General features: G+C 32.3%; 1 protein-coding gene across 3 annotated transcripts in view; it reads left to right on the top strand.

The window, feature by feature from the left end:
* The window catches only part of LOC136029947 (anti-sigma-I factor RsgI-like), an 84594-nt gene that overhangs the window by 58215 nt on the left and 12116 nt on the right, over window positions 1-14263 (top strand). Inside the window, exon 1 of one of the 3 annotated variants that reach the window (XM_065708491.1) lies at window positions 12177-12290. The exons of the other annotated variants lie outside the window; for them this stretch is intronic. Within the exon in view, the coding sequence (XP_065564563.1) occupies window positions 12242-12290 (49 nt within the window). The 5' untranslated portion in view covers window positions 12177-12241. Of the gene's footprint in view, window positions 1-12176; window positions 12291-14263 lie in introns of those variants that run through there. 3 annotated transcript variants of the gene reach the window in all.

The raw sequence follows: 14263 nt of genomic DNA, 5'->3' as shown, positions 1-14263 counted from the left end.
TATATATATATATATATATATATATATATATATATATATATATATATATATATATATATATATATATCTATATCTATATATATATATATATATATATATATATATATATATATATATATATATATATATATATATATCTATATCTATATATATATATATATATATATCTATATCTATATATATATATATATATATATATATATATATATATATATATATATATATATATATATATATATATATATATATATATATATATATATATATATATATATATATATATATATATATATATATATATCTATATATATATATATATATATATATATATATATATATATATATATATATATATATATATATATATATATATATGTGTGTGTTTTGAACTACGTAAAACTTGCGAATATACAACATTCTTGGCTTTCCCATTGTCTGTGCATATACAAAGCCTTATCTACTTATAATGACGTCATATGCAAATGCTCTTTTTAAAAACAAACAAACATGCATACACACAACTCGTTTTTATATAGATAGATAGATAGATAGATACAATACAAATTAACTGCGTAAAACTTGCGAATATACAACATTCTTCGCTGTCCAATTGTCGCTGCATATAAATAGATTGTCAGGTTTACCGACCCTCGAACATGCAACGTACAATTGTCCATGGGAAAAACAATCAGTATTAAGATCTATACCACATTTTTCTAATGATTGACCTTGAGCTTTGTTGATGGTGATTGCAAATGCTAATTGAATTGGGGATTGCAATCTTTTAAATTGAAAATGCAGATCCGTTGGAATCATGGGAATGCGAGGAATAAGAACAGCCCCACCCTCAAAAGGCCCTGTCAAGATTGTGGCCTCTATTACGTCTTCCATTGTTTTTTACAGCAAGTCGCGTGCCATTGCAAAGCTTTGGTGGGTATATATTTCTTAACAGTATTATTGGTACGCCTATTTTTAGTTGTAGCACGTGTGGTGGAAACCCTGAAAGATCCACGGAATTTAAAAATTCAGATGAATAATTAACTGCCTCATTTGGTTCCAAAACTGTGTCGACTGACTTGTAAAAGACTGCCTGGTCTCGAATCTTGGTCAAAACAATATTGTTGATTTCGTCGACGTTTATGTTTTTGGGTGCAAGAATAGCTCTTTCACTTAGCCATTTATTATTTTTATAATTGTTTAGAATATTCGGAAATACTTTTTCAATCAATTCATTTTTGGACGTCACTAAATTACAGAATTCAGCAGGTAGTTGTATACGTCCTGAAATTGAGTCTACTGGGAGCTTTCCGTTTCCAATTGCCAGCAATTGATCTGAAAATTTTTGACCAGAGTCATCGTTTTGCAATCGGACACGCATATCTGTAGTTAATTTTAATGTTTTTACGTGTGCCCATAAATTACAAAGAAGTATTCATGTTGATTGGAGTGAACGGTATAGAGTCTTCCTATCGTGGTATCTTTGAAGATGGTAGGTTGGCCGTCGACTGACTTACCCTCTTTTCGAAGTTCAAATACTTTATTTTTAGTATTCCACGTGTAATACGATGGCACTTCAGTATACAGCAGTTTTTTTGCAAAAGAATCATTTTGCATAGCGACAAGAAAGTAGTTAACTTTGTATCCGGTGGATTCAGGGCTCTTTGTTGCACGTTGGATTCCGAAAAATAAACACGTTGACCATTCTGTAAATTTAACGCTAAGTGAACAACAGCTGGACTACGTTCATGTATCGGAAATGAAATAATTCGCCAAACAGCTTCATTACTGCTTATGTATCTTCCAGCCTGATATTGTACGATTACGTCGATATCTTTGGTTTCGGACTGCAAGCCAAAAACTGCCATGTCACTGCCTTTGTTGACGTATTTACATATTTATTTGATTGCCTTTACGGAGTTACAGTATTCAACGTGTGCATTAAATGTTTTTGATAATAATGGGGAATATGGAACAACCCACTGGTTATCTACTTCGATTGTGGTACCGTTACGCTTCTTTGTTATTGCTATTTTACCGCCATCTTCAGTAGATCTTCTTCTATATTGTGGGTAACCATCATTGCCAGTAATTGTGTTGGGTACTAAAGTCGAGGATATTGCTTTGTGCACCTTCCTTTGGCCATGCATGGTGAATTTTCGTTCAGTGCACCGCAAGGTCCATGTATCATATTTTTTACAACAATATCATATAACCCCTTATCGACATTTTCATCAGGTATTTCAGCGGAAATCACACCATCAATTTTGTTAGAAGTAATTTTATAATGTAGCCAGATTAGTATATGTGCGTGTGGCAATCCTCGTTTTTGCCATTCCACTGAGTACATCCAGCATCGCACTGACCCAAACACTTCAAGTTTTACTATGTAGTTTATCAGTGATTTCGACTTTTGCCGGAAGACACGGGCCGTAATGTCATGTCTATGAACCGCCGATTGTCCTTGAAGTAAAAGCTGCTGTATCTCGTCCCAAGATTGATTACATGTAAATGTAATAAATAAATCTGGACGACCATAGAGACGAACATACGCAATAGCATCTTGAGCATATTCATGCATATGACGGGGACTGCCAGCATATGACGAAGGTAAAATCGTTAATCTTCCAACGTTTGTGGTATTACCGTCATTTAAAACTGCATCTCGCAAATGAATGTATTGTTCAGAGCGGATTTTGGTCTGATTCAGACGGATAAATAGCGAACGTTCTGATTCAATTTTTGCATACATATCAACGAAGTATTGGTGAAACAATTGACGGCATTTTAAAATATAATTGTCTTCATCCTGCCGAATCATTAGTCTATAGGAATAATAATGCATTGCACTGCATTTCTTATTCATTTCTTTGTTAGTGGCTGGATTTATCAATTTAATATTAAAGTGATAGCCGTCGGCTCCATCCCAAAAAATGATAGGATATTGTAGGGCATCGTAGCATCGATGAGTTTCAGCAATTCTTACCAACTGAGCGTTTCGCTTATAAATAATAATATCTCGAGGTAAAAACTGATCACCGACCAAAACGATTGCCACTTCGTCGATAGTTGGAGCATTGTATCTACGCACATGTTGGCCAGGAGGCGTTTTGTCAGCTGAAATAACAATTTTATGCGTATGAGTAGGCATCAAATCGATGGCTGTTTTGAACAGACGCACTAAATTAATATTTTCGTGGAAAAGATGTTGCAATTGGGAAACGATTGTCCTTTCAACGTCGGGAGAAATTTTGCAACGTGCATTCAATTCAGAATTTCTATCACTGATGAAGTACAATTGTAAAAATCTATGATTCTCGCCCGAGAACGATAGTAGGGACCATGCTCTATGATAGATTTGCCCTTTTACTTTGAAAGTAGGCATAAATTGATCTGGATTTTTCATTTGGGCACCAAACGACGTCATTTGGAAACATGAGTTATATTTTCTGATCTGTGATAAAAAACGCTTAGATTCTGACGTATTTCCAGTAAGCAAAGTCTTCAACGGCTTTGGTGGTGCAGCCAGTTGAGGAAGTTTAACTTTTCCTGAGGCGCAACACATTCCCATTGTTTCACCATTAAAATTCAAGGCCTTGCAATAGGGACAAATTTTAGACATAGTCACGATTTGAACACATCTACTCAAGGTATAATCATCGACTGGGCTGTACCTGAATGCTAGGCAAAACTTTTCAGGTTGCTCTTGAGATTCCTCGGCACGCTTTCTTTTGGTGATTTCTCTTTGAGACGTAAGCCTAATTTCACGCTGTTGTTGTGATTCCCCGGGACGCTTTCTTTTCTTACTTTCTCTATCAGCCGCAAGCCTGTTTTCTTGCTGTTCTTCTGATTCCTCGGCAAGCCTTCTTTTTTCACTTTCTCTTTTAGCAGTAAGTCTGGTTTCGCGTTGCTCTGGTAGTTCCTCGGCACGCTTTCTGTCAGCCGCAAGCCTGTTTTCTTGCTGTTCTTGTGATTCCTCGGCACGCTTTCTTTTCTTACTTTCTCTATCAGCAGCAAGTTTTTTGACATAGACTCTTTGAGCAGCTTCCTCGTCTGTTGCCATTGTAGGTTCTTCAGTCATTTTATAATTAAACATTTTTCCGTGAACGAATGTCTTAAATACCTTTAATGACGTCATCGTCATAACAAACATGACGAAAACTAACTTCATGACGACATGACATGATGACATGACGTCACTCGACAGACACACAGACAACTTATTTTTATATATATACTAGCTGTTCACCTAGCTGGTGGGGGCGCTTCGCCCCCCAAGCCCCCCACGCGCGTAAGTCGTTACGCGCCATATTAGTTACGCGCCATTGTAGTTGTGTCCCTGTGTCCCACATATATATGTTTTTAACTACGTAAAACTTGCGAATATACAACATTCTTCGCTATCCCATTGCCTGTGCATATAAATAGATTGTTAGGTTTACTGACTCTTGAACATGCAACATAAAATTGTCCATGGGAAAAACAATCCGTATTCAGATCTATACCTGATTATTCTAATGATTGCCCTTGAGCTTTGTTGATGGTGATTGCTAATCGTAAATTCCCTGTGTCCCCGTAGTCATTTGTGTCCCGACGTCCCAGTCTGTCATTTCTCTTTGAGTGTCCCGGTCGTCATTTATATATCCCCCCTGTGCCCCCGGCGTCCCCGTTGTAGTTGTGTCCCTGTGTCCCGGTCGTCATTTATATTCCCTGTTTCCCGGTCGTGATTTGTGTCCCGGTGTCCCAGTCTGTAATTTCTCTTTGAGTGTCCCGGTCGTCATTTATATTCCCTGTGTCTCGGTGTCCCGGTCGTTATTTGTGTCCCGGTGTCCCAGTCTGTAATATCATCAGTTGACAAACATGACCTCAGTCGACAAACAACTTCATGACGACATACAGCTCAATCCTTATAATGACGTCAGTCGACAAACATGACGTCAGTCGACACACAAACATGACGTCAGTCGACAGACACACAAACAAACAACTTATTTTTATATATATAGATTATAGCCTTCCTATAACACATATGTATAATACTGTATATGAAATATTATAGCATAATCGTATAGTATCTTGTGATGTGTGTGTTGCTGAACCTGAAGAAGAATAAAAAGAAAGGTATGAAAAAGAAAAGTTAAAAGTATGAATTCAGAAAATGTATCGGAAAATATAGTAAATTTAATATTGCCATGCATTTTTTTGCAAATGACATATAAAATGTTGATTTTCATTTGCGGTATGAATTTTAATCAGCTGTAAATAAAATGTTAAGCTTCAGTTAGTAAAATTCTAAAGACCCTGGAGAACAAATCCAAAGCCACCTTTAATAGAGGATTCATATAAAAGTGATGTCGTATGATCACTTTCAACCAATCAGAGGATTTTAATGGTGATGAACCTCAAAAAGTATGTGATTTTATCTCTACTGAACGCAGGGCAACTATACCGTTAAATAACGGAATTACCGTTAATAACCGTCAATAACTCGCGAAGGATCTCAGCCGTAGATCTCAATTTTCAAGTTTGAATTTTTATCATCTGTAATTAAAATGTTAAATTTCAGTTATACCTTGTCATCTAATGTAATTTTAGAATGCCTAAATCTAAGGGGTGGTCATTTAAAGCAGCGGTTGCACAACTTTAGAAGTTCATGCCCCCCCGCGCGCGTAAGTCGTTACGCGCCATTGTAGTTGTGTCCCTGTGTCCCACCTGTGAATATAGAAATATATATATATATATATATATATATATATATATATATATATATATATATATATATATATATATATATATATATATATATATATATATATATATATATATATATATATATATATATATATATATATATACATATATATATATATATATATATATATATATATATATATATATATATATATATATATATATATATATATATATATATATATATATATATATATATATATATATATATATATATATATATATATATATATATATATATATATATATATATATATATATATATATATATATATATATATATATATATATATATATATATGTTTTTAACTACGTAAAACTTGCGAATATACAACATTCTTCGATATTCCGTTGTCTGTGCATATAAATAGATTGTCAGGTTTACCGACTCTTGAACATGCAACATAAAATTGTCCATGGGAAAAACAATCCGTATTCAGATCTATACCTGATTATTCTAATGATTGCCCTTGAGCTTTGTTGATGGTGATTGCTAATCGAACATTCCCTGTGTCCCCGTCGTCATTTATATATCCCTCTGTGCCCTGGGCATCCCCCTGGTAGTTGTGTCCCTGTGTCCCAATCATCATTTATATTCCCAGTATCCCGGTCGTCATTTGTGTCCCAGTGTCCCAGTCTGTAATTTCTCTTTGAGCGCCCCAGTCGTCATTTATATTCCCTGTGTCCCGGTTTCCCGGTCGTCATTTGTGTCCCGGTGTCCCAGTCTGTAATTTATCTTTGAGTGTCCCATTCGTCATTTGTGTCCCGGTGTCCCAGTCTGTAATTTATCTTTGAGTGTCCCATTCGTCATTTAAATCTCCCGGTCATTATTTGTTTTCCAGTGTCCCAGTCTGTAATTTCTCTTTCAGTTTCCCGGTCGTCATTTATATTCCCTGTGTCCCGGTTTTTAGTTTTCTTTTTCTCCTTTATTTTTCAGTTTTTTTCCTTTTTTTAGTTTTTTTCTTTTTCAGTTTTTAGTTTTTTTAATTTTTTTTATTAGTTTTTGTTTTTTTCTTTTTAGTTTTTTACCTTTTTAGTTTTTTACCTTTTTTACCTTTTTTTAGTATTTTTTTAGTTTTTTAGCTTTTTAGTTTTATTAGCCTGTTCTTTTTAGTTTTTTTGGTACTTTTTACCTTTTTTTGTTTTTTTCTTCTTTTTTATTAATGCTAAGGCCAAAGTTCGAACCTGGAACCTCTCAGACCTGGAACCTGGAACATAACGCTTTACCAACTCAGCTACTTCGGCTTGAATACATTCGTTTTTGAATTGATATATGATGAAATAATTCAGATGTCATATAATGACGTCACTCGACAGACAGACAGACAGACAGACAACTTATTTATATATATATATATATATATATATATATATATATATATATATATATATATATATATATATATATATATATATATATATATATATATATATATATATATATATATATATATATATATATATATATATATATATATATATCTATCTTCTATATATATAAAAATAAGTTGTCTGTGGGTTATGTCTGTCTGTCTGTCTGTCTGTCTGTCCGCATATGACGTCTGAATTATTTCATCATATACCAATTCAAAAACGAAAGTATACAAGCTGATGTAGCTGAGTTGGTAACGCGGTATGTTCCAGGTTCTAAATTCGAGAGGTTCCAGGTTCAAACCTTACAAAAACTACACAAAAAAAAAAAATAAAAAAGCTAAAAAAAGTAAAAAAAGGTAAAAAACTAAAACCTAAAAAGGAAAAAAAAACCTAAAAACTAATAAAAATAATAAAAAAAGGTAAAAACTACAAAACAAACTAAAAACTAAAAAAAACTAAAAAAAGGTAAAACACTTAAAAAAAATAAAAACTAAAAAAGAAAAAAACTAAAAAAGGAAAAAACTGAAAAATAAAGGAGAAAAAGAAAAAAAGGCACAGGGGGACACATGACGACGGGGACACAGAGAAGGTCCGAGATTCTAGGTCCGAGAGGTTCCAGGTTCGAATGTTGGCTTTAGCATTAATACAAAAGAAGAAAAAAAACTAAAAAAGAAAAAAAAACTAAAAAAATGTAAAAAGAAAAAAATAAAAACTAATAAAAAACAAAAAACTGAAAAAGAAAAAAACTAAAAAAAGGAAAAAAACTGACAATTAAAGGAGAAAAAGAAAACTAAAAAAATAAAAATAAAAAAAATAAAAAAGGAAAAAACTACAAAAAAAAACTAAAAAGAAAAAAGAAAAAAAGACGACCGGGACACTCAAAGAGAAATTACAGACTGGGACACCGGGATACAAATGACGACTGGGACGTGTGTGTCGCCTGATGTCATGTTTGTGTGTCGACTGACGTCATGTTTCTGTGTTGACTGACGTCATGTTTGTCGACTATAAATGACGACTGGGACAAAGGGACACAACTACAACGGGGACGCCGGTGGGGGCACAGGGGGATATATAAATGACGATGGAGACACAGGGAATGTTTGATTAGCAATCACCATCAACAAAACTCAAGTGCAATCATTAGAATAATGAGGTATAGATCTGAATACGGATTGTTGTTCCCATGGACAATTATATGTTGCATGTTCAAGAGTCGGTAAACCTGTAGTGGGACACAGGAACACAACTACAATGGCACGTAACTAATATGGCGCGTAACAACCTACGCTCGCGGGGGGGCTTATATATATATATCTATACTAGCTGTTGGGGTGGCGCTTCGCGCCACCCCAACACCTAGTTGGTGGGGGCGCTTCGCGCCCCCCCCAAGCCCCCCCGCGCGCGTAAGTCGTTACGCGCCATAATAGTTACGCGCCATTGTAGTTGTGTCCCTATGTCCCACCTGTGAATATAGATAGATATATATATATATGGTTTTAACTACGTAAAACTTGCGAATATACAACATTCTTTGCTGTCCCATTGTCTTTGCATATAAATAGATTGTCAGGTTTACCGACTCTTGAACATGCAACATATAATGGTCCATGGGAAAACAATCTGTATTCAGATCTATACCTCATGATTCTAATGATTGCCCTTGAGCTTTGTTGATGGTGATTGCTAATCGACCATTCCCTGTCCCGGTGTCCCGGTCGTCATTTACATCCCCCTGTTTCCTCCGGTGTCCCCGTTGTAGTTGTGTCCCTGTGTCCCGGTCGTCATTTATATTCCCTGTGTCCCGGTCGTCATTTGTATCCCGGTGTCCCGGTCTGTATATACATTCGTTTTTTAGTTTTGTTTTTCTCCTTTATTTTTTTCCTTTTTTTTTCTTTTTTAGCTTATTTAGATTTTTTAGTTTTTTTATTAGTTTTTAGTTTTTTTTTCTTTTTAGTTTTTTTGTCCCGGTCGTCATTTATATCCCCCTGTTTCCCCCGGTGTCCCCGTTGTAGTTGTGTCCCTGTGTCCCGGTCGTCATTTATATTCCGTGTGTCCCGGTCGTCATTTGTATCCCGGTGTACCGGTCTGTATATACATTCGTTTTTTAGTTTTGTTTTTCTCCTTTATTTTTTTCCTTTTTTTTACTTTTTTGGTTTATTTAGATTTTTAGATTTTTTAGTTTCTTTATTAGTTTTTAGTTTTTTTTGTAGTTTTTACCTTCTTTTTAGTTTTGTTAATTTTTTTTTTTACTTATGTCCTGGTCGTCATTTATACTCCCTGTGTCCCGGTGCTTTGTTGATTGCTAATCGAACATTCCTTTTGTCCTGGTCGCTTTCTCTTTGAGTGTCGTCATTTATTTTTTTATTTTTTAGTTCTTTTAGTTTTTACCTTTTTTAGTTTTTTTTAGTTTTTTAGATGAAAATTTTTTTTTAGTTTTTTCCTTTTTTTCTTTTTAGTTATTTATTGGTTTTTACCTTTATGTTAGCTTATTTTTCAGTTTTTTCCTTTTTTTTATTTATTTTTTATTTTTATTTTTTTTTAGTTTTTTACCTTTTTTTAGTTTTTTTAGTTTTTTTAGTTTTTTTAGTTTTTTAGCTTTTTTACTTTTTTTATTAGTTTTTAGTTTTTTTGTAGTTTTTGCCTTTTTTTAGTTTTTTCAGTTTTTTTTTTAGTTTTTTATTGGTTTTTACCTTTATTTTAGCTTATTTTTCAGTTTTTTCCTTTTTTTTAGTTTTTTTTAGTTTTTAGTTTTTTTAGTTTTTTACCTTTTTTTAGTTTTTTTAGTTTTTTTAGTTTTTTAGCTTTTTTATTTTTTTTATTAGTTTTTATTTTTTTTTGTAGTTTTTGCCTTTTTTTTAGTTTTTTTAGTTTTTTAGCTTTTTTATTAGTTTTTAGTTTTTTTTGTAGTTTTTGCCTTTTTTTAGTTTTTTTAGTTTTTTAGCTTTTTTATTTTTTTTATTAGTTTTTAGTTTTTTTTGTAGTTTTTGCCTTTTTTTAGTTTTTTCAGTTTTGACGTCACCTGATCCAGTTTTTTCAGGTGACGTCACCTGATCCACGATCCACAGATCCACAGACAACTTATTTTTATATATATAGATAGTTTTTTTTTTTACTTATGTCCTGGTCGTCATTTATACTCCCTGTGTCCCGGTGCTTTGTTGATTGCTAATCGAACATTCCTTTTGTCCTGGTCGCTTTCTCTTTGAGTTTCGTCATTTATTTTTTTCTTTTTTAGTTCTTTTAGTTTTTACCTTTTTTAGTTTTTTTTTAGTTTTTTAGATGAAAATTTTTTTTAGTTTTTTCCTTTTTTTCTTTTTAGTTTTTTATTGGTTTTTACCTTTATTTTAGCTTATTTTTCAGTTTTTTCCTTTTTTTTAGTTTTTTTTTATTTTTTATTTTTTTTAGTTTTTTACCTTTTTTTAGTTTTTTTAGTTTTTTTAGTTTTTTAGCTTTTTTACTTTTTTTATTAGTTTTTATTTTTTTTTTGTAGTTTTTGCCTTTTTTTAGTTTTTTCAGTTTTTTTTTTTAGTTTTTTATTGGTTTTTACCTTTATTTTAGCTTATTTTTCAGTTTTTTCCTTTTTTTTAGTTTTTTTTTAGTTTTTAGTTTTTTTAGTTTTTTACCTTTTTTTTAGTTTTTTTAGTTTTTTTAGTTTTTTAGCTTTTTTATTTTTTTTATTAGTTTTTAGTTTTTTTTGTAGTTTTTGCCTTTTTTTAGTTTTTTTAGTTTTTTAGCTTTTTTATTAGTTTTTAGTTTTTTTTTGTAGTTTTTGCCTTTTTTTAGTTTTTTTAGTTTTTTAGCTTTTTTATTTTTTTTATTAGTTTTTAGTTTTTTTTTGTAGTTTTTGCCTTTTTTTAGTTTTTTCAGTTTTGACGTCACCTGATCCAGTTTTTTCAGGTGACGTCACCTGATCCATCCACAGACAGACAGACAACTTATTTTTATATATATAGATATATACATTTATATATGTATAAATATTTATATATATGATTCCTCGGTGCGCTTTCTTTTCTCACTTTCCCTATCAGCCGTAAGTTTTTTGGCACAGACTCTTTGAGCAGCTTCCTCGGTTGTTGCCATTGTAGGTTCTTCAGTCATTTTATAATTAAAAATTTTTCCATCCACGATCTTCTTACAATTAAAAATTTGTCTTTGAACGATTTTCTTAAATACTTTTAATGACGTCATCGTCATAACAAACATGATGACAACTAACTTCATGACGACATGACATCACTCGACAGACATAACCCACAAACAACTTATTTATATGTATATATATATATATATATATATATATATATATATATATATATATATATATATATATATATATATATATATATATATATATATATATATATATTGGACAAAAGCCAATTTGTAGTGCAAAGAGCGAGTGTTGAGGTGGTGGCAGCTCCCAAGTCATATATTGAAAAATTGTTGGTTTTTAGTTTTCATGCTACTCTTTACTTTCGCTTGAAAAAACGTCCTTTTTGTTTCTTCAAAAATGACTACGTTTCATTCCATATTCTTTAATTTAATTAAATCTCAATGTCATTTTTAACTATCCAAGTATTCTACCCTTAATTTAAAACTTGAGGGTTGCCATACCTGTAGACAAATTTCTATTGAATTCAAATATGAAATTTGGCGTCGTATGTTTGCAGAATCTGCAAAATGAATACGTGCTTCATTAATTGCATTGATGCCGTCTACGATCTATAAATGATTTCTGTAGAGAACTTGCGTAGAATTTTTTTTTTACACAACAGTATGTTTTATAACAGTTAATTTTGACCAAATAATAATAACAATTTATATCACAACTTCCTATTACTTTGTCAATAAATATAACAGTTGACATCATCAAAACCCCTAAACTGTGTTGCAATAGCCATGGAAACTCAATGATTCGGCTGAAAGAACAAAGCTAACCAAAAAACTTGAGATCTCCATATTTACTTTGTAAACAATTTTTCTATGGATCATGTCTTGGATTTGCCCATGCTTTTGCACTGTTGTCTCTACTGTAAGGTGTATTTACATTCCTTGAATAGTATAAAGGGAACAAGAAAGTTAAAATAATATTAGTCTGTAAGTCGAAGTGATAATGAAATTTATTCTACTCATTTTAGTTGCTTCATTAGCTGCTACTATTGGTAAGTATATTCTTTGACGATTAGGTAGTTTTTCTTGCAAACGTTGGGCTCATAGATTTCAGCTAAATTTTTATGGCCCCTGACCATGGGTGCCCTTGTAGGAGCAACTCAGTAAAGGGCAAGCACTATACATTTTAACAGAAAAATGAAGAATAGATATTAAAAAGAGCTTCCCACTGAGAAAAATTCCTTTAAGTGCTAATTCAGGAATGGTAACTATTAGTTTAATAACGTTTATATTTTAATAACAAAAACCTTATTACAAAAATGTGTAGTTGATGGGAATTTCAGTAAATAGCTTGAAATCCCTTTAGAATCCCGCGGTATTGTAATAGAAAATTCCCCATTGAAATTCCTGCGATCATGCTTGGCGGATGATTCATATGGTCAGCCAAAACCTGAATAAATTTCTATTCTATAAAGGCTCCCTCCTCTACTTCAGACAACCTTTTTAACGTGAACTATCTCAGTTTCCACTGTGATTTGCCATTAGACTTGGGTACAAAAATTAAGAACATTAAAAAATTCAGTGCTTGTCCACTTGACATTGCGATTTAACAAATTTAAGCATTTGCTGACCATCTTCCAAATCCTTTGTGCTTAATTTTTTTTTTTTAAATTACCTCTACTGATGAATTCTCAAGCTGTTTGGAGTGAGGTTTTATTGCTCCCGTGAAAAAGGAACGCAACAGACAAGAATTCTATCGTGTTCAACTCGCTAGACTTACTTCAATGATCTCTAAATTATATAGAAACCTTGGCTTGGGTATGATTTGGAAAACAACCAGAAATTAAATAAAAAAAGAGCTTTTTGACTGAAAGTAAGGAACATATTTGAAACCTATTTTAACAGAATATTCCTTGTATGAAGGGGGCTGTCTGCTCTTTAGCTCCCTGCTCTTTATTGTGAAATTTGGCCTTTTTCCGAATTTTAAGAAAATATACAATTGGGAAAAAAAAAAGATTTTTCAAAGCAATAATAGACTTTTGTTCAAAGAACAACTCCCCTTATGTACAGAGTAAGTTATATTTATTTTAAGTTCTAAACTTGTTCCTTACGTTAGTTGAAAAATAAGTTCTATTTGTTTATTTACATTTCATGGAACTGTAAAGTTTTATGAATAAATACTTTTGGTAGTGCAGAAGAAACTATCGATATTTCAGTAATGTCTGTTTAGATGTTGACGGATAATCAAATAATTCGTGGTAGTGAACTGTAAGTAAGGAGCGACCCGGCTCAATAGTAACAGAAACTCTGAAAAACAGAATTTTCATACCAATAGATACATCAAAAGAATTGGCTTAACATGTAAAAGAATTGGCTTAATACATAAGTTTCATTAAGTTTAGTCTTATCCATCATAAGGTACGAGCCAGAGAAAATTTGTGTGATTTTCGAAAAAAGGAGGAAAGACCACATAGAAGTCATAGTATTTTAATGAAAAACACGTCATCATATTTGTTGTATCAAAGAACCCTACTGCAGAAGTTTCAAGTTCATATCTGCAAAAATCTGGAATTTTGTAATTTTCGCCAGAAGAAAGATCATGGATGTGTATTTATTTGTTTTTACCCCAGGGGTGATCGTATCGACCCAGTCTGCCTAGACCGTTGGGAGATGGTTTGTTTTAGTTCTAATGCCCTCTTCGAGTAACCAAAAATTGGAGGGCAACTAAACCCCCTCCCATGCCATTTTCCCCAAAATCGTCCGATCAAAATGTTATTATAGTCTTTTCAGCATAGTTGAAAGGCCCAACAACTATGTCTTTGGAAATATAATGACCCCCTAAGGTCCCTGGGGAAAATTTTTTAAGTTATAAAATTTTCCCGTTGTTTTTTTTACTGTGAAGTATACATTTATTTTTCAGGGGGAGGGGAAGACTAATTTTGCAGGGAGAGGGAAGTTTCCAGGGGGTGAACTATTCATGAGAATTTTACCTTTACCGGAATTCCTATACGAAATTTCTTTATAT

This window comes from Artemia franciscana, chromosome 8 (genome assembly GCF_032884065.1).
Source record: "Artemia franciscana chromosome 8, ASM3288406v1, whole genome shotgun sequence".
Taxonomy (NCBI): domain Eukaryota; kingdom Metazoa; phylum Arthropoda; class Branchiopoda; order Anostraca; family Artemiidae; genus Artemia; species Artemia franciscana.
This window is presented reverse-complemented; position numbering and strand designations above follow the sequence as displayed.